This window comes from Chinchilla lanigera, unplaced genomic scaffold (genome assembly GCF_000276665.1).
Source record: "Chinchilla lanigera isolate Chin_1 unplaced genomic scaffold, ChiLan1.0 scaffold00005, whole genome shotgun sequence".
NCBI lineage: Eukaryota > Metazoa > Chordata > Mammalia > Rodentia > Chinchillidae > Chinchilla > Chinchilla lanigera.
The window spans coordinates 9,614,479-9,637,545 of record NW_004955406.1 but is presented as its reverse complement, the minus strand read 5'-3'; the positions used below and the strand labels follow the sequence as shown (position 1 = coordinate 9,637,545).

Here is a 23,067-nt window from a genome sequence, read left to right as displayed (position 1 = left end):
CTGAGTGCTGAGATTACAGGCATGCACCACCATGCCCGGCCATCTTTCCATTTTCTGATGTGATTTTCAGTCATCTTTTTCAGAGTACTGTCATTCTCACTGTAGAGATTTTTCTTCTTTTGTTAGGTTAATTCCTAAGCATTTAATTTTTTCTTGATGCTATTGGGGATGGTATTGTTTTCCTAATATCTTTCTCAGTAAGTTCCTTATTGGTATACATGAATGCTATTGATTTTTGTGTGATGATTTTGTGCCCTGATACATTGCTGAATTTGATTATTAATTCTAGGAGTCTTTTGGTGCAATTTTTGGGTCCTCCATGTAAAGGATCATGTCATCCCCAAATGACTCCTTCCTTTCCTGTCTATAGGAATTTAACTTCTTCCATTGCTATCTATATCCTTTTTATTTCTTTCTGTGGCCTGATTGCTTTAATATTTCAAGTACTATACTGAATAGGCATAGTGATAGTAGGCAGCCTTGTCTTGTTCCTGATTTTAGATGGAAAGTTTTCAGTTTTTCTCCATTTGATCTGATGTTGTCAGTAGGTTTTTCATAAATGGATTTTATCAGATTAAGATAAATTCCTTCTATACCTATTTTCTTCAGAGTTTTCATCATGAATGGATGTTGAATTTTGTCAAGGCTTTTTCTGCATCTATCAAAATTATCATGTGGTTTTTGACCTTGCATCCTTATGTGATGCACTACATTTATTGATTTCCATATGTTGAACTATCCCCATATCCCTGGGATGAGGCCATTTTTGGTCATGATGTATGATCTTCTTAGGATTTGTTACATTATGTTTGCCAGGCTCTTTTGAAGATTTTTGCATCTATGTGCATTAGAGTTATTAGCCTACAGTTCCCTTTTTTTGCTTGGCTCTTTCTCTGGTTTTAGAATCAGGATAGTGGTAGTTTCTAGGAACAACTTTAGGGATACTCCTCCCCTTTCAGTTTCATTAAAGAGCTTGAGGAGTATTGGCATTAGATTTTCCCTGAAATTCTTACAGAATTTAGCAGTGAATCTGCTGAGACTTGGGATTTTCTTAGCTGGTAAGTTTTGTATTATGGTCCCAATTTCATTGCCTGTTATTGGATTATTCAGGATTTTTAAATCTTCTTGTTTCAGCTTTGATAATTATTATTTATATAGGAATTCACCAATTTCTCCTGGGTTCTCCAATTTATTGATGTACAAGTTTTCAAAGTAGTTGCTGGTACTCTTCTGGATTTCAGAGGTGTCTGTTTTCATTTCTGGATTGATTTATTTCCTTTTTTGGTAAGATTGGCTGGGGGTTTGTCTATTTTGGGTATTCTTCCAAAGAACTATCTCATGCCTGCCTGGCAAGCACAAGATCCTGAGTTCGATTTCCGGTACCAAAACAAAAAACAAAAAACAAAGAACTATCTTTTTGATTCATTGATTCTTTGTGGGGTTTTTTTTGTTTTTTTTTTTTTTTTAGTCTCAATTTCACTAATTTCTGCTCTGAGCTTTACAGTTTCCTTCTTTACATCAGCTTTGGATTTGGATTGTTTTTGCTTTTCTAGGACTTTGAGGTTCATTATTTTGTTATTTATTTGGGCTTATTGTGTTTTTCTGATGTGGGCATTCACAGCTATAAACTTGCCTTCAGGTCTGCTTTCAGTGTGTCCTATAAGTTCTGGTATCTTGTACTGGCGTTATCATTTGATTCTATTTCTTGTTTTTGACACAGTAATTGCACATATTTATGGGGTACAGTGTAACCTTTCAGTACATGTATACAGGAATAATGATCAGAGCAGGGTAATTTGCATATCTGTCACCTTAGACACTTATTTGTTAGCTATTTTGAAATTCAGTGGATTGTTGTAAACCATAGTTTCCATACTATGCTATAGAAATTAGAAGTTGTTCCTCCCAGGCCGCCATCCCACAACACCCATTACCCACCCCCTCTCCGCACTCCCTCCCCGACACCCTGCCCAGGCCCTGGTAACAACTGTCTACTCCTTACTTCACTGAGATTCATGTTTAGCTCCACACCGGTGAGAACATGCAGTACTTGTCTTTCAGTGCCTGACTTATTTCACTTAACAGAATGTCCTCCAGTTCCATGTTGCTGAAAATAATGGGGTTTCATTCTATGGCGGTGGTTAAACAATATTCCCTGGTGTGTATACACCACATGCTCTTTACCTGCTCATATGTGGGAGGGTATCTAGGTTGATCCCACACTCTGGCTACTGAAACATCTGTTTTCATTTTCCCTACCTTGGCCCATAAGCTTTTGAAGATTCACAGTGACCTCTGTGTCTGCTGGTTCCTCACAGCCCTAGACCCTTAGCTGGAGTTTGTTCTGTTAATAAAAAGACTGCTTTGCTGTCTTCCCCGTGCTCCTCAGCCAGGGCTCTGCTCTGTCTCCACGTACGGTGAGCACAGCACGACACTCAGGAGGCCCTGGCAAATCCTCCCACTGTTCTCCAGCAGCTGGGAGATCTTATCACGCAAATGAGAACAACCTAACTGGTCACCGAAACTGTAATTCACTGGGTGACTGGGACAAACTCTTGTCTTCTTAGAATTTCAGATAAACACGCTTCCTTCACGAATTTGGATGGTAAAGTGACGGTCACTCCATACAGCAAATGTAAGGTTGTCATCAACGGGGTGCCTATCACAACCAGGACAAAGCTGCAGCATTTGGTAAATTTCCTGCTGGGCCACAGAGGTTCCTAAGTCCCACCCAAGAGCTAGGAGAGGAGGTTCGGGTGAAGAAACCCTGAGTCATGCCAAGGGGACGGGGCATGGCTGGGCACTGCCCACCTCGTTGGCCTCTGCTATGGCTCATAGTAAGGACATGAGCACAGCTGCTGGGCTGGCAGAGCGCTCCTAGCTTGCTGGTGTCCTGAGGCGAGTCGCTTCACTTCTCTGGGCCTCACCTACGAAAAAGGAGGGCTAAACTAGGTAGTCTCCTGAAGAGCCTGTCATTGGAAGGGACTGTGCAGCCTCTCACTGACATCGGTGCCACTTCGTCCCCACACCCAGCCGTCCCTGCCACTGCAGTGGCTCCTATGGGTTCTCCGTAGCCGCCTCCCTGCCAGTCTGTCCCTTTTAGACTGGCAGATGGGTTTATCACTCTCCTTCTGGAAAGCCGTCAGCCACCTCCTTGAGGGCCCCTGCCTGAGCTCCGCCTGCCTTCAGCCTCCTCGCTGCCCCAGGCTCACTGATCTCCTCTGGGTTGTTCAGCAGTGGTTGTCCCTGCCCACCAGTCTCCCACACATGAAATCTCCACTTAGTATTCCATCTTGCATGAGGACTTCTGTCCCCAGTGTGGTAGGCCTTTTGGACGCTGCTGAAGCCCTCTGCTTTTCCCCGCAGCTTAGGATTTCATGGGGATTCCTTCCATCCTCCAGGGAGGGGTCTGTGTGGTCTCTGCGGATCCTCTGTGCCTGTCAGGGAGGTAGCACTGGGTAGGCAGAGCCAGAGCTGTACACAAAAGCAAGATGGTGCCCTTACGTCCTCCTTCATGGACCTCTTCCCATGAAATTTGGGGGATTTCCCAAAGAAAGAGATTTCTCAGAGCCTTCTAGGGGGGGCACAGGGCCTTGGCTCCTCCTGAGAGGCTGCCTCGTCTCTGTCCTGCCCGCCGAGGTCCACCTCTGTGTCTGTCTCCTCCCTAGGACCGCATTATTTTGGGCTCCAGCAGTGCCTACCTCTACATCGGGTTTCCTTTGGAGCGAAGCAGTGAGGACCTGAGCAGATTTGACTATGACTTTTTCCAGCTGGAGAGGGCAGCTGCGGAGGGAGTGAGCGTGGACAAGCTCGGTGAGGCCCCCGAGCCAGCTCCCCACGTCTTCTATGTGCCGATTCAAGCAGTTGCTTTCACTGTGTGCCCGCTTGCTTTCCTTAAGCAAACCGTCTTTTACTGTGTCAGAACACAGAGGGCTCAAAGTTAAAAATGTGATTCCCCTACGAATGTAGAGTGAGTCCATATCAAAGATCGGTTTAACACGTTGAACTGTTTCCCTTAGGAACAAGGGCGCAGAGAACTCAAAGGAGTGTAGATGGCAGTGGTATACACAGTGAGTGCAGGAAAGAATGCCAAGATGTTTTGGGGTTAGATAAAGCAACTGCTGGCCTTCTGTCCCACCCAGAGGCCTCTAGCCCCAGAGATAATCTGGGACTCCTCCTAGGTGAAGGCGTTCAGAAGCTCTGCCCTCTGCCTGGCCCTCCCCGACCCCACGCCTAGGTGGAGGCCCTGCCTGCTCTCCCCTAGGTTCACTGTGTTTGAGCCTTCGATATGTTGGCTTCCCAGGGGAGGCCCTTATGTTTTGTACATCTTAAAGCAGGGGTGGAAAGCAGGGGACCCTACTACATTAGAGTTCCTCCCCTCTCCAGCCATGCTAAAGAGGCTCTATCAGAATTTCAGCAAAATAAGCTGGTTTGAAATCCCCGGCCTTGCTCTTCTTCTACTGAAGTGCTTAACCAAAGCCAAACAAGTCTCCGTAGTACCAGGCTGGATAATCCACCTATCCACGGGTTCGTTCACAGCAGCACAGGGTGGGGTGCAGTCAGCCTCAGACCCCGGGTTGAAGGTGCCCATGTGCTAGCGATGACTGTGGGTCCCCAACAAGGCGGCTTTGTGGGCGTCCTGGGGAATCAAGCTGCAGGGCAGCAGGGCACTGCGAACCACAAGCCGGGACCTACAGAGCCGAGAGTTCCCTGGAAAGGTGGTAAGAACCCATGTTGGGAGCGGACTGGGCTTCCCGTAAGGTCCGTGTCATCCTCCTTCAAGCCACCCAAATATACGAGAAGAAAGAGCTTTTCTGTGCTAGCTGAAACTTCAAGGTAAATTCCTAGCCAGCTGGATTTTATCGCTCATCACCACCTGAAAAATCTGGAGTCACTTTGCGTCAAACAAAGGCTTTTTGAGACCAAAAGTGGGACTTGAAGGCACAGAGTCTGCTGTCAGGCTGCAGCAAGACAGAGTTGAAAGGGGCAGTTACATGAATGAATGAATGAATGAATGAATGAATGAATGGATGGATGAATGAGTGAATGAATGAATGAGTGAGTGAATGGGCATATAAATGTGTGTACAGCTGGGAAGTATCAGAGAACAAATGACAGGCTTTCATTTCCATTCTTTTCCCAGGTGCTGTGAGCAGTGCAGATGGCCAAGCAGACCCCAGTGTCCTGGCTGTATTCCAGGACTACATCAAACTCATGCCACTGGTTGCAGAAGCAAATCAAATGAGTGAAGAGCTAAAGAAGGTACTTTATCTAGAGCCAAAAAACAGCATAGTGTCAGGTCCAGAGAGGACCTTGAAGCCTAGAGAGCTGTGGGGCTTACCCAAGGCCACACAATAAACTAGTGATAAAAACTAGACTAACCCCCAAGCCTTCCCAGCCAGCCCTGGGCCCCATTCCTGCCTTTGCTGATCACGGACCGGTGCCATAACCGCCCCATCTATGATTTTCCCAGTAACTCTCTGGTCTGGGTACCACGATGACTGATATACCACTGAGAGGGGCTGGGGCTGGAGTTAGCTGACCCAAAATCCTAGTCAGCAGGAACCTTGTAAGAGAATTCATTACTTCAATAAGTAGGAGGCACTGTTCCAAGATATCGTTGAGAAATTCTGGTGTTTTGCCATTTGTCTTGATGGAATTTCAAGGACCATGTTCTTTTAGAAAGCCTGAGTGTGGGAAGACTGTAAGGAAAGTGAATTGCAAAAGGAATATTATGGCTTGTGTCTAGAGGTCCCCCTAAAGCCTCATGTAGTCATGGGTGGGGCTTTTTCAGAGGTGGCTGCATCTAGTGAATGATACTGAAATTGACTCACGGTACAATGCTGGGATCAAGGGCACAGACTAAGGGTGTGAATGCTACCACCCTGAGTAGCCTGGCTAAAATAAAAGGGGAAGAAAGACACTGTTAGGGTCCCTTGCTTGCTTGCTCTTGCTGTCTTCTGCTTGCCATAAACTGGTCCTACTCTGTGATGCCCCTCTGCCAAGCCACCCTGCCTTGGAGCCAGCTGATTATGGACTGAAACCTCTACAAACTGTGAGCTACATAAACCTTCCTTCCCTTAACTTGTGGGTGTTGGGTGTTTTGTCTCAGCAACAAGAAAAATGACTAAGACAGGGGATATGAGTTAAAAAATGGATTATTTAGTGAGAAGTATTGTTTTCACCAGGGACTTGAAATGGAATTGAAGGTGAAGAACTTAGCATCATCAGATTCCAGGGGTTATGACCTGCAAAAAGAGGTCATGGTGAAGGTGACCAACCAAAGGACTCATGAGGTGAGTACTCATCTGTGGGCAGGTGTAAGCCTCCCGAGGGTTTTCTGGGGACATAGGTTATTCTACCAACACTTCCAGTATGCGCTGGGGTCCTGAGGCACTGTCTTCCACATTCCCTCTTCTTGTCCCTTCCACATAGTGTCAATTCATGGACTCTTTCCTGACCTCCACCACAGAACGGCCTCTTAATTTTAGTGTGACTCGAAAGCTTTAGTACCAAAAGGGCACCTGAAAGTTTATCCAAGTGGTAATGGTGCCCATGTCCGTGTGTGTGAATGTGTGAGTGTGTGTGTGTGTGTGTGCGTGCGTGCACACACAGAAGAGAAAATTGCCATTTTAAGGCAATAGGAAAACTGGGTGTGGTGGCGCATGCCTGTAATCCCAGCACTCAGGCGGAAAATCCACATTTTCACAGGACTGGAAAAGGCCATTCTGCTGACTCCACAGGCAGATTCACTCCCATGCCATCCCCTCCAGGAAGTTTTTTATGGACTTCTCACCTGGCGCCTCCCAGGCCTGTCTGGTAGAGGGCCTCTTGTATGTAATGCTTTTTGAGAAGAGCCCAGGCTTTAGCCCTGGAGCACTCTCAGCCCTCCCCATTGTACAAGGCCAGGCCACTCATTCTCTGGACATGGTGGGCTTCTCCCTTCCAAACTCTTAAAATAAAGCCCACCTTAGCAGGGGAACCCCGCCCAGATGCCACAGAGGAGGGCTGGCACCAGGCATTGGATGACCTGCTGTACAGAGCACCCGAGCCTTCTCTGGGATTTGCTGCTCCACTTGTTAACCTAAAGTTACCAAAAGTTTCTGGGTCAAGATCAACTTTTTTGGGGTGTTCTGGGGACTGAAGCCACGGCTTTACCCATGCTCAGCACATGCTATGCACTGAGCTGGAAGAACAATTATTAAGAAAAATTCTTAAAACCTTTTTAATGTTGTGAAATATGGCAAATATAGAAAAAGGCTATAAACGTATACATTCACATCATGTATGCTGTAAACACCCCCGTACCCACCCCCAGGTCACTGGGTTTCACGTGCCAGTGGTTGCCACTGCCGGATCCTGAATCACAGGCCGTGAACAACTGGGGTCACTCTGGAGCCCGCGTCCTGAGGCCTCCTCCACTCGGAGAGCAGGTTCGGCGCCAGCTGTGCTTACATGTACTGCACAGCTCTCAGGTCTCACTGTGGTGTGGGCAGGGTCCCCTCCAAAGCCCTCCAGTCAGTCTTGATGTCTGTGCGTGTCCCGTGGGGCGTGTGGGGGTGACCCCTCCATGTGTTCATGCCTTTCGTATCGTTTCCCCGACAAAGTCCATTTGGACAAAATAGCTTTGGCGTTGCCATTTCACACAGATCTCCCTAGGGCCATGCTTTCCTTTCCGGAATTTGGTTTGGCAGTTTCCTACTGCCTCGTCAGACCTGGATTTAAGGAGACTTGTAATTTTGACATCTTTTACCCATTTTACTCTGAGGGTTTTTTTTTTCTTTTGTACAGTTTAAGGGTAATTTGAAGAAATATATTATAATGAAATCTTTCTAGTTGCTAGCAGAGGATTAGCTGAATTACACAGCCTACCACTACTAGAAGTAGAACACAGGACAGTTTTCACATTTTTTTAAGTGAGTGGCATGGGAGAGCAGAGGGTTGGGGACACTTGGAGATACTATTTTTCTTCAGCCCAGCATCACTGTCACAAGCACACACAGTTCAGGACTGCTCCTGCGTAAGCCTGCTGGATTCTCTCAGAAAGGGTTTGGGCACTAATTTTGTGATGATTTTTTTTTTCTACTTTTCAATGTTGAAATTCATGTAAATGCTCTTTCATCTTTAAGGTTGTCCATTTGTTTGAAAAATATTTTTAAAAATAAGATTAGTACCAGTGATTTTTTCCAAAATAAAATCCTGTCTTCCTTGGCGGCGTCCAGAATGCTGACAGTGACTTCTGGTAGTATTTTGTAATGTGTGTGTGTGTGTGTGTGTGTGTGTGTGTGTGCCTGTGTGTGTGCACATACATACACATGTGCTTCTGAAGGCCAAAAGACAAGACTGCAAGGAGCAGCCATGGGCCCTACGTGTAGACCTGCATGACACTGTTTTGGTGGCTGGTTATCTTGTGCAACCCTGGAATGAAAGGACTGTGAATGCTGGTCACTCTTCTGCAGTTAGTCACACATCCAGGACAAGTTCGGGGGCAAGCCAGGGCTTTGCAAGAGCTAGGGAGATTTTCTAAGCTGTGACCACTGCCATTTTGCGCTCCTTTACAGTGATACTTGCCAATAGCTGCTGGCTCAGGTGAGCAGCATATCTTCCAGGAAGTCTGAGCCAGGCTTGTGTGGCCCACCTTGGGGCAGGGACAGAGCCAGCACAGGTATCCAGTTTGTCCCTGGGCTTCACTGACCTGATTTCCTCCTCAGGTCAACCATGACATCTAATTTCACCTCTCACTAGGCCTGTGGCCTGATATCGACAGCTAATAAAGTAGTGGCCGCGTTTCACTACCCTGATTCCTGATATCTTAATTCCCTAGCCTAAAAGTCTTTAAGAAAAACCAAAACAACTAGAGTTCCTGTTGCAATCTGCTTTTGGTTTCATGTGCCAACACCATGATCTCATTTAATCTTGCACAACACTGAGAGAGGAGTACTGCGGTTCTTCACTTTGCTGGAAGCAACAGAAAAGGAAGGCCATCTATGTTTACTATCATGATTGCTTATTTTTGCCATACTAGGAATTGAACATAAAGCTTTTGCACTGAGCTACACATCCCTATTCCCAGTCTTTGCTTATTTTTTGACACAGGATCTGTCTAAGTCTTTAAGTTGCCCAGGCTGGGCTCAACTTGTGCTCCTCCTGCCTTAGCCTGATAGTGTCCTGCTAATGAAGATATATAACACTCAGAGCAAGAATGCCTTATCTGTTAGGTTGTTTTTTTTATTCTGCTTGTCCAAAGAAAGATCCTTGGTCACTACTTCTGATATGACATTTGTAGCCAAGAAATGTTCTATCTAGCTGGAATTCCTCCCGCTGAAGCTTAGGTATTGTTCCTTGTTCCATAGCAGGCGTTCATAACAGAGGCTCTGTCTTCACCCAGTGAGAGGCAAAGACTAGCAGGGTCTTGCTCTGGATTTGCTGCTCACTGGGAGCAAAGCCCTGAACAAAGACTACAACTTCTTTGGGTCTGCAAAAAATGAAGCTAAGAACATCTGGCACATTTGCCTGCAGGGCTGGGGACAATGTCTCTTCAACACATGGATGTGAAACTGCTGTGGAGCCAGTTCCCAGTTTTTCTCCAAACTATCTGCTCTGTGCTGTCTTCTGTCAATGTGTCATGACTTACCACAAACCCATTATATGTCTTAGACTTATTGCCTTATAATTCTATGGCCCAGAAGCCAAACACGGGTTCCGCTGGACTAAAAGCAAGGTGTGAGATGAGCATCCTGCTCTCTGCAGGTCCAAAGGAAAATCAGTTTCCTTGCATTTACTTGCTGCATTCCTCCAGCTCCCAGAGGCCACCCATATCCCTTGGCTCATGGTCATCTTCCTCCATCTTCAAAGTTAGCCACAAGTCAACTCTCCGGCCCTGCTTCTCTCACTCATCACTTCTCTGACCCTTTCTTCTCATTCCACATTTAAAGCCCTTGACTACACTGAGCCCACCTGGAACATTCAGAGTAATCTCATTTTAAGGTCAACTGAGAAGTAGATTTACTTCTACTTGGAACCTTAGTGGCCTTTGCCATGTAATGTAAGCATATTTATAGGTCTCAGGGACTATGACTTTTGAGAACATTCTTTTTGCCATAAACCCAAAGCCTTCATTTCTCATCAGTATCTGTTCCCTCATCTCCTCTAAGTCACCTCCTGGGTTCAAGCAACTCAAGCAATGCTGAAGTAGTAACAGGTCCAGGATGAATATGGTATTCTTGAAGGGCTTTGTCCAAGCTGCATTTGCATGAGTGATATGTGGTCTTGGGCACACAAACCTCAGCCACTGGCAGGCTCACACTGGGAAAAGTCAGAGATGAACACTTATAGCAGCAGATGAAATAAAATATCGGTGCTCTCCCTCTATGTTTTCAGGTGTGGATTTGGTCAAAAGCCAAGTTTATCAATAGGAAGTTCCTAATGGAGGAACTTTACCAGCATTTTCTAGATGGAGAGGACAGCCACGTGGCTCAAGAGGATGACCCTTTCTGGGATCCTGCCGAGGTCATCCACTTGGGCTCAGCCCACGTCTGGCTCCAGTCGCTTGCCTACTGCATGAAGTTTGAGGACCAAGTGGAGTTTCTGAACTGTGATGGGCTGGAGGAGGCAGTGCTGCACGTCCACATCACCCCTTGCTCCCCAGCAGGATGGTGTGTATCTCCTTCTCCCCTTCCCTCGTTCAGGGTCAGTCACACATAGCAAGCTTGAGTTTTCTGGAGCGGGGGCTGTCAGTTTGATACCTGAAGTGGTCGTGAGACCAATGAACACCCTCATTCATTCATGAGTTAGCCTCACTGAATCTGACTTTTTCCATGACAGCCAAAGCAGCTGACCTGGAATGCCCAGCAGCATTCAAGACAGCTCAGCACTGCCCTAGTGACCAAAGGCAGGAGGAGGGCATTCCCCAAAGGCCAGGGAAGTAGGAAGCGTAGTAGAAGGAGACTTAGCAAACAACCAAAAAACCTGAGTTGGAGCTAAACAGTCGACCTTCAGAGGAGCAAGCCAGTGCATTGGGGACTCCCTCCGGCCTCTCCTGGCACTGTAAGGTCTGGTATCTGCAACGCACAGGATGCTTTTCCATGCTGAAGGCCCATCCTGCTGATGAAGCCCAAGCTCCAGAAGCAGCAAGATGATTTTTCTAGCTCACCTCTTCTCCTCGATAGAGGCCCAACCACTTTTTTTCCCTCAAAGTAGGGACTAAGATGCCTGACCTCTTCCTAAGCTATTTGATCTTCTGTGGGTTTAGGCTTAGTTTTAAGCTATCAGTTCCATCCTAACTGCTGCTGTTACCTTTTACCATCCCCTCAGGATGTCTGTTTTTTTTTCCTCTGTCTTAGGCCATAAGCAGTTTGTATAAAAGCTAAAGTCTTTTAGCAATACTAAACAAAGATGCTGGCAGGGGCCTCGTTTGGAAGCCAACACTTCAAGACACATAGTGTAACCTTTCTGTCTTGCCGAAGAGAAAGCAAGCTCAAGAAGGGTGTAAAGAAATTTAAGGTCTTGTAATCAAAAGACCAAGCTGGCCAGCTCATGGTCTCTACTGGGACTCCATGCAAGCTCCGGTCATTTGGCTATCGTGGCCCTCTAGACTGCTGGATAGTTACACTGCAAGTTAATCAAGTGACTCTCACTTATGGGTCTCGGACTCTGTGAAGTTGGTTGACGTGAGGCAGCTCCCCTGTTGAAAAGCTGTCCGAATTAGTATCTGAGCTTGTAGGCCTGGGATAAACTCTGAACTAAAAAGAATTCACCAAGGAAAAAATTTGCGAGGCTGTACCAGGGCAGCCACTTGGCTTTCCCTCCTTCCCACTAGGAACCTCCGTCAATCTTCAGGGCAAGCTTAGCACTCATACCTGTGGGCATTTATTATGATGCCGTTTATAATTCCTTCTTCTCCAGCTGTGTGTGAGCACCTGAGATCTACATTATTACCTTGAGGCACCAGGGTAGGGTATGCTCCCATGAAGCGTCTCTTGAATGAATTTTACAACTGGTAACATTACTCATCTTTCCTTTGGTGAAATTAGCTGTTCCTTCAGGCTTCTATTTCATTCCCTTGACATCGCAATGCTAACTTGCATCACCTAGCATAATCTGAAATCAGCGGTTTCCTTTGTGTTTGTAGCGCACACAGCGAGGAGGATGTGGTGATTGACCCTTTGGAGCTGCTGGGCAAGAGGATTGACTTCCAGATTCACCTTGTCCGTTGCCTTGGCATCAAGTGGCTAAAGGAGGATGCAAAGCGGGGCATTCAGATGGGGTGGGTACCACCTTGCATCACAGACCTGTTGGCATTATCCTCATACTGTGTGACTTCCAGAGGAAGGGAGGCTTCCTCAAGTTTAGAAAATGAGTTAATCGTGAAATATTAATCTTCTTCCATTTGCCCAACTGCAAAATCACTATCTCCCCTCCCCATCTCTTAATGAGAGATGTCCCTCTACATTACGAGACTGTGGTCAGTGAGTACTGAACCTTTATGTGATTAAAGCAGGGGAGCTAAATCTTACCAGAAAGAATAACTAGTGAAACTGTATCAACTAAGTAAAATGCTTTGGTTGGAAATAAAACCATTACAGCATGACAAGATGTACCAGATACAGTTATACTGATTAGGTTACAGACATACTGAAAGATAAAGCAATAAAGAAAAGGATACTTTGAAGAATAAAAACTAAACCACCACCTCACCTGGAAAAGTAACAATTTTGGAGTATCTAAACAGAAAATATTAAAATCCTTCTTCCTGTTAGACATTATCAATCATGGAGTGATGATGCCAGTGCTGAGTAAGATGTGGGGGCAGCAACCGTGAGAGCTGGGTATTAGCCACCTTTTTATCTACCTGGGGCACGGGTTGTAATTCTTTGGCTCACTGACCCCCTCCTCCCACTTTTAAAATGTGTTCCTTCTGATTTTAAATTATATCTTATGTCTTTTCTCAGTTACAGGATTTATGATCTCCCAATCACGTTATATACCAAACCTGTATGGAAAACTGTGAATCCCCAAATTGAAGAGACTGTCCAATTTGCAGCCTTCAGTGCATCTCAGGAGTTTCTGAATTATTTACAGACCAATGCTCTCGTGGTTGATTTGTGGGGCCTTCAAGGTACCTCGCTCACTTCTTTGCGTGGTGCATTATTGTACAATGTTAGCATGTCTCATGATGCAGAAGAGGGAAAGGAGGGAGGCTGTTGGGATCTGGGCAAGACCCATCCTTCCCCGGGGCACCTGGATTCTAGTCCAGCAGGTGAATACATGGTCTAACATCTCCTTACGGCCTGGGCCGGACAACTGAGGCTTCCTTTCCTTGACGGTGTTTCTCCCACACTACAGAAGGTTGTGCTGAGCTGAGCTGCTCTCAGCTGGACCTCATGGTCACAAATGAAGGCCACATCATGCTAGACACCAAGAAAATTTCCAACGTGAAGGACACGGGCCAGGTGTGTACATGTGACATAAATACTGGCATCAGAGATGACTAGAAAATATCAGATGACAGGTGCTTGAGGATCATCAGTGTTTATTCCCCGTAACAAAAGATTTGACAAATGCCTGATTACCCCGAGGGGCTTCAGCCTTGGCTCCCCAGTGCCCCATCCCAATCCCACTGGGTTTTCATGAGGGAGTAAACTGTCAGGCTCGAAGGATAACCCAGGCAATACAGCAAAAGGCTGTACTGACATCTTTTGTAGGCTACATCCAATCAGACATCAGATCTTTACCTGAAGGTGCTCAAGTTAGAGCAGGAGATGGAACTCCTCCGAAACATAAACAGAACACTGAGAGAGGAAAACATGTTTCTCAAGGAATCACTGGAGAAAACTGGTTCTGGTCAACAAGGTGAGAGACTGCTTCGGGCATGGGTATCCCAGAGCCCCTGCATTTTTCTCAGACATGACCTTCTTAATGAGTTAATTTATACAGTATCTTGTTTCATAAACAAAAATGCAAGTCAGGGGCTGGGGATTTAGCTCAGTGGCACAGCGCCTGCCTGGCAAGCGTGAGGTCATGAGTTCGATTCCTGGTACCGGAAAACAAACAAACAAAAAAATGCAAGTCATTTTTTTCTTCCCTATAAGATTTCTTGGGATGGGCCCAAAGTGATGCTACAAATATGCAGGTAAATGCAGATATACAAGAATGACACCAAAATAAATAAGGATCAAGATAACTAAATACACAGATGAATAAACAAAACTTTGTCTTCTACCACAGCCCATACGCCTTCCAATATCCTGAAAATAACTCAGAGGACAGCCGGAGTGCCATCAGCCAGAGAGATTCATCAGATGTACACGCAGCAAGCCAGCTGTGACAGGGAGTTTGCCAAAGCTCTTAAGGTGTTCTACCAAAGCATGAACATGGCAAGAGGGCATTTTCTCAGACTGAGACAGTGTAAACCTCCTGTGAGTAGCCCAACCTTGGGAGCCTCTTCCATCCAATCTACAGACATTTTCAATTTAGACATCTGTGATAACTGCCTTTTCTTTGCTTGGAGATGTATGTGTTTAAGCAGATAGCAGGTTAAAGCACTATAAGCATGGTCCTCTGCTGTCTTGGGCCTCTATCCATCTTTACTTTGGCCTTTCTATTTTAGTACATGTCTGGCTGGTTGCACACAGCTACGGTCACTGCAGGATATTCATTCACTTTATGATATATAGAATATCCAGGAACGCAAGTTTGGTTTAGCATTATAAAACCAAACGCAATTCATCACATTAAGAGATTACAGGAGAAATGGGCTGGGAGTGGTGGTACACACCTGTAAAATCCCAGCACTCAGGTGGCTAAGGCAGGAGGACTGCTGTGAGTTTGAGGCCAGCCTAGGTTATACAGTGAGACCCTGTCTCAAAAAAAAACAAAAAACAAAAACAGAAAAAAAAAAAAAAAGCAAGAGATTACAGGTGAAAAACAGTCTGATTACTTCAATGAGAAAAAATTGAGCATCCTATTGACAAACTAAAAATAAAACAGACATCCCCCAATCTGATAAGGACAATCTCAGGCAAACAGCAAACATAATGCTCAACAGTAAATGAAAGTGTTCTTTCTCACATCAGGAAAGAGTTAGGGATGCTGGCCAGTACTTTAGGTTCTAGCCAGTGCAGTGAGACCAAAAAATACGGAGTGGAAGGATTGTGAAGGGAAACAAGGAATTTCAAGAATGTCATCTATTTATATAACACTAAGCACTTTACACTTGGTGACTCACAAGCACCCTAGGAGACAGCTACTATTAGCCTGTTTCCGCAGTCAGTGGATGGAATGCACAAGTGAGGCTGGCGAACTTGCCCCAGGATACAGGTTCTTCGCAAACTGCAGGGCTAAGATCCCAACTGGGCCATGATGCTCTACAGATGCTCTTCCCGCTACACTGTGCGGTGTCCACCATTATTTGGAGAGGACACGCTCGTGTACATGGAAAATCCCAGAGTTTATAAATAAATTAATAGAATCACAAAGCTCTGGATTAAAAATCAATATTTAAAAATTAATTGCATTTAACTATAATAGCACTAAAATCATTTTAAAATATGCCAATGATAGTTGTGTCAAATATATGGAATACTTAAGCCTATAACGTAAAATATGCAGGACTTCTATGAAGAAAATTTTAAACTTGTTTGAGAGATGTTCAAGAAGATGCCCCACGTAGAGAAATCCGCCATGTTTCCATGGTTTGGAAGATTTGCTATTGTCAATCTGTCACTTCTCCCCAAGATTCAGTGTAATCCTGAACAGACGAAATGGAACCTGACCAAATGCTCTAGTTTATATGGAATTGCAAAAACAAAGAGCAAGTAGGAAGAACATGGTAGGAGGACTTTGCCCTACTTGGTATTAACTTATTTGAAGGTACTGACCCAAATATAGATAATGAAGAAAAAGAATACAAGGCCAAGAAATAGACTGTTCTGGACTAGAGACTGGATGTTGACCAAAGTGGAGCGGAAGGTGAGTGTGGCAACATGAACATTTCCATAGACAGTGCAAGTGTCTCCCCCTCCCCCTCCCGGTTACCACGAGGTGAACGGTCCTCTTCTGCCATACACTCCTGCCACGATGTACAGCGCAGCTGCAGGTCCAAAGCAACTAAACGAAAATGAAACTTTCCTCCTCCTAAGTTGTTTATCCCAGACATTTGTCACAACAGAAAGCTGACATGGGGAAAGTAAAACTAAATTCAGTTCTAAAGCTATATACTTGGAAATCAATTTTAGATGAGAATTAAAGACAACACTATCACTTTTTTTGAAAGACAACACTATCACTTTTTTTGTTTTGTTCTATTCCAAGACAGTCTTGCTACGTCGTTTAGGCTGGCCTTGAACTATGCCTATATGCATGCAGTCCAGTCTCCCGAGTAGTGGGATTACAGGCCTGCACCACCACCTCCGGCACAGCCCTATCATTCTTAGAAGAAAACTTGAGACTGTCTTTGTGAGCTCACAGTGGAAAAGGTTTCTTAACACATGATAAAACAAACAATAAAAACTGGCTTTTAAGAAAGAGATAAATTCACCTACATTAAAATTGTGAACTCTGATCCATCAAAAGACACCGAAAGGGATATAAAAAATTATTTGCAACACATTTAACATACGATGAATATCCAAATAAAATATACATATATATATATATATATATATATATATATATGATGAACTAATATCCAAATAAAAGGAAAAACAGAGCTAGACAACCCAATGGAAAAAACTGTTCAAGTGACATGAACAGGTACTATACAAATGAAAAAATCAGAAAGGCAATGGATATATGAAAAAGTGCTTAAGTTCATTAACAGTTTGGGAAATACAACGAGGTACCATTATAAGCCATTCATACTGGCAAAAATTAAAACATGACATCAAGATTGGAGAAGATAGGAAACAACACAAACTGTCGTGCACAGCTAGAGGCACAGAACCAGTCTGAGCACTTAAAAACTGTTGGGCATTTACCCAAAATAGGTTGAAGATACTATACCCTAGAATCCTGCAACTCAACTCCCTTCTCCACTGGCTCTGTAGAGAATTAGGCCACAATACCCTCAGGTACAGGTTCTCCAAGTGGCCCCCAACTAGCAGCAATTCTCCTCTCAGGGTAACCTATTTCCATGGGGTAAGGGATACATCAGAGAACCCACCCTCACGACTTCCTTAGTAAACCTGAGAACTTTGATAATATTGAAAGAATATGTAACATTCCAGTCTGAACTATTTGGATTATTTCATCCATTTCTGGCAGACAGGTGGCCTTCTAGAAACCAGGTTGCTCCTACGTAACTAACACTACCAGCCACTTTCAATTCTCTAGACCAACAGGAAAGCTTACAGCACACTCCACTTACATACACAAAACATTTCTTAGTCTAATGAGATGAAGGGTACTACTATCATTTTTCTCTTTCATTTATTTTTTAGGAAGATGATCAAATGCTTCGGCCATTCATACACCAACAATCACAGATGTTAAAGGACTTTGGGGACCTGCTTGAATCCAGCTTGTGGAAACTGAAAAATGACATTGCTCTCATAGTGAAAAAGAAGAGAGAATATTTACTGCATGTCAGACAGTGAGGGTGCACCAAGTGGAAGCTGCAAACGCTTGAGCTGAGTGGTGTAGACCATCTATGCAGATAATGGGGCTTACTTCACCCACTCAACTTAGTTCTTCCATTTTTAATTGAAACAATGCCCCTATAATTTAATTTTAACTCATACAAAATGAACCCACATGCAGGATGGAGGAGAAATGTGAGACTAGAGGTAAATGGTTACCAGACTGAGCTGTGGGATCACAGCCCAGGGTTAAATCCTGGTTAAGGACATCATTTATCAATTTGAAGGTTTGGGGCAACTGACCTCCCCTCTCTAGGCCTGTCTTTGCTCACCAGTCAGATGAATACATTATCAATATTTACAGCACAGTTAATAAATATACAGCAATGATTTTGTTCATGAATGCTTCTGTTTGCGAGCAATTTGGTTCATGAACAAGTGTTGGCAAAATTTTGCTTCTATTAGAGAATTCTACATTGGGTTGTGAACACAACCATGGCCATCTTCCCCACACAAACACAAATGTGGCCATCTTCTTCAGAATCGTGGAGCAAATTCAGTGTGTGAACCAAGGTACCACTGTAAGCAACCTTGCACACAGAAGTGATCAGTAAGCATTTACCATTAGAATTCAGATGTGGTGTTGTGGCTTGCCCTGATGTCCTGAACTGATTCAAAATGCTTACCTTTCACCGTCATTTTGACTGTGAGGAAAAGCCAGAAGTCACATTGTGAACAGGAGGACGAAGATATACCATTATGTTTTTACAAGCCTGCCTTTCCTTACATAGACTTGGCAGTAGTGCTGCCGTATTTTTTATCACACTTTGTAAAAGTCAAGAAGGTGCGCTTCCAAGGGCCGGGATGTAACTCCGTGGGGCAACGCCTGCCTGGCAAGCACGAGGTCATGAGTTTGACTCCCAATACCAAGAAAAGAAAGTGGGCTTCCAGCACTGCTTCAGAAAGTGCCAAGAATGATGAGATAAGTGTGTCTGAATCGAGAGGGAGCTTTTGAGGGGGTTAATGACAATGTGTTCTTTAGTGTAATACATTTCTAAAAATTTAAACATTCACCACAGAATACTATCCAACCTTAAAAAAAAAAAAAAACAAAAAAAAAACAAGATATTCTGTTATTTGTGAAAACATGGATGAACCTAGAGGACACTATTAAGTGAGATAAGCTAGGCAGAAAGACAAACACCATATGATCTCATATTCGGAATCTAAAAAAGGAGAAGTGACAGAAGGACAGAGCAGAATGGTAGCCCCCAGGGGCTTAGGGGATCCAGGAGAATGGGGAAAAGAAGATGCTGGTCAATGAGTACAGTCACAGTTAGGAGGAAGAAAGCTGAGTGTTCTATCTCACGGCAAACTACTACCGTTAACAGTAATGTATATTTCAGAATAGCTAATAGGATTTTAAATGTTCTCACTGCAAATCTGTGATACATATTTGAGGTGATGGATATTCCAATTACTCTACTCACTCTAAAATGTATACATGTTTTGAAATGTTATCTTGAACCCTACGAATATATATATATAATATAATATATATATTTAATGAAAATATTTAAAATTTAAAAATAAAAGAATCTGCCTAAGTTAGGCTCCTTCCCTTCTCTAATATATAGTTCAGATGAGTCTCCTAACATGAATAATACACTGCTACAGATTTCATGCTTCTCATTTAAGAGCAGAAGTTCATGAAAGGTAAATGTTTCCTTTACATAATAAACAACATGAACACTATATGTGTTTATGATTATTATAAAAGGAAAAGTTCTTCACCTTAATTTATGGCTTTAATAAAAACTAGTTAAAATATAAAAAGTAAATTAGAGAAAAATTCTGCTTAAGCAGTGAAGACCAACAGAAACTTATAAGCTGTCTTCTTAAAACTAATTACAGGTATAGAACTCGGGGAAGAAAAAAGTGACAAGCCCAATAACTGGCAGTAAACAGGTTCAGATCATGTAAAGCAGTACGTATCTACCACTACGCACACAGCAGGCCCAAACAAAAAAACATCATTGACAACCCTTTATTATTCAACCTAGGTAGCAGCCCAAAATCAGTCAGTGCAGACAGGTGAAAAAGCAGGCGAAAATAGAAAAAGTGCTGTTTCATTTAGCAAAAGCTCACACAGTATGCAGAGAAACTCACTGGAGGGCGAGACTCCGTTTGGTCCCACAGCAAGCGAGGCAACAGGGACTGCCCGAGCAGAGCGCCGCCGGGCTGAGCACCCTCACTGAGGAATGCCGTTAGCAACACAGACGGGGACACCTCGGCCACCACCTGACCTACCAGCTCATTCATTAAAATTCATCAGGAACATGTCAATGAAAAAGTCAGTCAAATATTTTCTCTCACAAGCAATAAAGTCATAAAATCAGCTGGGATCTGAAGTTTAAGGTCAGCTAGTAATTTCCTGCTTTTAATGTGTAGATATTTTAGATTTGACAATCTTTTCCATATATAGTCAGATAGGCTTATAGAAGAATTTAAAATATCAAATACAGAAGCTGTTAATTCATGCTTTTATGACTTCAGTTAATCTTCAAATATTTAGACTTCAGAGCTGCTAATGACGCTGAATTCAATGCCACGCTGGTTGAGTCTGTCGATCAGTTTTGTTCTGGAGAAAGCTGCACCAGGTGTGAAGACCCCGCCCCTGTAAAACAGTAACAGGAGAAAACGGTTCACACCTTTCCTCTCCAGCCTCCCCTGTGTGAGCAAAGTCCTGCAGAACTCCTGAAAAGTGAGTCTGTCCTATCACGGCTGGTTCTGATTCTAGTCCTAAAATCAGCCAAATGAACAAATGGCTACTTTTCAAGAGAAATTAGTGTCCCAGCACCCCCTGCTGAGACTGGCTCCATTCTGGTGAGACGGCTCCTGTGCTACTGGCTGCTCAAGAGGCACACCGTCAACGCGAGTGCTGTTGTTTTTAAAGAGTCTTCAGCTTTGGGAGGATTAAACGAAGACTTTAATGAATAAGTTGGATTTAAACTAGATGAAAAAGAAGCCTCTTCAGTAGCTAACATCTGGAAAACACCAAATATTTTCAAAGGGTATGTAAGTACCTGAAAATTATTAGGTTTTAGTATATACAAATTTTACTTTTATTAAATAAAACTTTTACTGTTTTAGGTTATACCTGATTTCTCAGCTGCGGGCTTATGTTTATTTGTAAAACTGGCCTAGTTTCAAGGTAACAGCTAAATGTTCCAGTAAAAGTACGTGATAACCATCTAGCCAGTTCACACCTGGTGCCAGTCAGGGCACCCTGCCAGCTGGGCATCACTCAACACTGATTAGAGGCTCCTGCTGATACTATTTAACAATAGCAACTTTTTCTGAGCGGCGGGCTCTGGACTGCAGCCACTTATGTAAGGAAACTGGAGCCAATTTACATGGCTCTCAGACCTCTTGGTCGCTCTCCCTTTACCTCTAAGGTTATTCACAAAGTAGCTTGTATCTCTGAATCAACACAACTAAAAATACTTATGTGCAAACCCGAAACCTGAAAATCAAACTTAAAAAAATGTAACATAGATACAAAAGTATCTTCTCACTAGAAGAGAAGGACACTCACCCTTTAGGAAGATCAGAGGCCTCACTGAGGAGAGTCACGGCTGCCTGAACCATGGCTATGGGGGTAGTGACATAGCCAGCCTCTGCAGAAGACAGGTGATTAAGGAAAAGAAAGTGTTTATGAAGTTTGCATTCAGCAACACCCAAAAATGAAATAGTGGATTTGGGATCTTATTCTAGGCATCCAGAATTTTGTCCAATACATATTTTGGTCACTTTACAAAAATAACAATTGACATTTATTTAGTACAGGTTGAATATTCTTCATTCAAAATGCTTGAGACTTGTTTCTTAAATTTCAGATTTTTAAATGTCTGCATATACATAAAAAGGTATCTGGGGGAAGGGACCCAAGTCCACGTATGAAATTCATTTGTTTCCAGTACACTTAACAGACATTACCCGAAGATAATGCTGAGCAGAATTTTTAGCATGCCTGCACTCCGTCTATAAGGTCATGAGTAGAATTCTCCATGTGGTGTCCTACTGGTACTCAAAATATTTTAGATTTTGGAGCATTTCAAATTTCACATGCTCAGCCTGGATTTATTACATGTATTTTGTTTTATTTATTTTATTTTATTTTTTATTTAAGCTTTAGAAGCTGTATACATTTAGTGCTTTAAGTGTACTAAGCTAAATTTCCACTAACGTTCACAGAGATTAGTATACTTTCAGCTCCATCTTGCAGATGAGGAAACTGAAGCGCGGTCATTTTGCCTTGTCCAAACACAAAGTAAGGCAGTGCGTGAGCCACCATCACACTCAGGCCGCAGGCTCAGGGACCACGCTTTGACTCACTATGGCCACTGTTTCTTCATATTTGAAGCCAATTATTCCAGGTTTTTTGTTTCCACATAAATACACTAAACTGGTCACCATTAACTTTTTTTTGGTGGTGGCACTGGGGATTGAATCCACAGCTTTGCACATGCTAAACAAGGGCTGTACCACTGACCTATATCCCTACTCCTTATTTTGAAACAGGGTTGTGCTGTAATTGTTAAGGTGGCCTCAAACTTAAGACCTTCTTGTCTCAGCCTCCTGAGTAGCTAGGATTATAGATGTGCACCGCCACGCCAGGTAGTGCACATATTTAAACAACTCCCAGTATCAAGAGAAACAACTGACTACCCCAGCACTCTGGGAGGCTAAAGCAGGAGGATCACACTTTCAAGACCATCCCGGGCAATTCAGCAACTTAGTTAAGACCCTGTCTTGAGAAAAAACCTGGAAATGTAGCTAGGTGCAAAGACCCTCAGTTTTTTGTTTTTTGGGGTTTTTTGGTACAGGGAATCGAACTCATGACCTCAGGCTTACCGGGCAAGCGCTTATGCCACTGAGCTACATCCCCGGCCCAAGACCCTTGGTTTAATCCCTACTCCTACCCCCTCATACTCCCACAAAAAAACCTGACTAAACCTGAGCAAACTTAAAAGGAAGTGTATGAGCAAGTGAGATATCACTATTTACATTCCTGTCAAATAATAAAAACATGTAAGGTATCATCAAAAAATATGAATGTTTAAATTTTTAAAAAATTATTACAGTATAAACACATTGCTACTGATCCCTCACAATCCTCTGAACTTCGAACATACTTATCCTGTCATTCTTGCCACTTCCTGAAGGAGTTCTGGAAGGCCTCTTTCATGTCTTTAGTTATTCTTGTTATGGCTCCTCAATGTTCTGACTCAAAACATTTACCTTTCATGATCACTTTGACTTGGTGGAAGAGCCAGAAGTTACACAGTGCCAGGTCTGGTAAATAAACGGGTGAGGACACACTGTACCATCTTTCTGAGCCTGCCTTTCTGTTCAGTGACACTTGGCAGCAACATTCACCATATTTTGTTTTGTTTTTGTCTTTTTGAGACAGGGTCTCACTATGCAG

The 23,067-nt window shown here is 43.6% G+C and overlaps 2 protein-coding genes across 2 annotated transcripts in view; one reads left to right on the top strand and one right to left on the bottom strand.

Moving 5' to 3' along the window:
* The window catches only part of Kif28p, a 69,586-nt gene extending 50,081 nt beyond the window's left edge, over positions 1 to 19,505 (top strand). The window contains exons 13-23 of the mRNA XM_005374794.2: positions 2,568 to 2,691; positions 3,669 to 3,813; positions 5,144 to 5,262; positions 6,189 to 6,296; positions 10,381 to 10,655; positions 12,131 to 12,265; positions 12,951 to 13,117; positions 13,345 to 13,451; positions 13,704 to 13,870; positions 14,234 to 14,417; positions 17,439 to 19,505. Coding sequence (XP_005374851.1) covers positions 2,568 to 2,691; positions 3,669 to 3,813; positions 5,144 to 5,262; positions 6,189 to 6,296; positions 10,381 to 10,655; positions 12,131 to 12,265; positions 12,951 to 13,117; positions 13,345 to 13,451; positions 13,704 to 13,870; positions 14,234 to 14,417; positions 17,439 to 17,594 — 1,687 coding nt within the window. The 3' untranslated portion in view covers positions 17,595 to 19,505. The remainder of the gene's footprint in view (positions 1 to 2,567; positions 2,692 to 3,668; positions 3,814 to 5,143; positions 5,263 to 6,188; positions 6,297 to 10,380; positions 10,656 to 12,130; positions 12,266 to 12,950; positions 13,118 to 13,344; positions 13,452 to 13,703; positions 13,871 to 14,233; positions 14,418 to 17,438) is intronic.
* A 104-nt stretch (positions 19,506 to 19,609) lies between these two features.
* The window catches only part of Sccpdh (saccharopine dehydrogenase (putative)), a gene marked incomplete at its 5' end in the record, with an annotated part of 35,508 nt that continues 32,050 nt past the window's right edge, over positions 19,610 to 23,067 (bottom strand). Inside the window, 2 exon segments of the mRNA XM_005374793.2 lie at positions 19,610 to 20,253; positions 21,175 to 21,256. Of these exon segments, the coding sequence (XP_005374850.1) occupies positions 20,148 to 20,253; positions 21,175 to 21,256 (188 nt within the window). The 3' untranslated portion in view covers positions 19,610 to 20,147.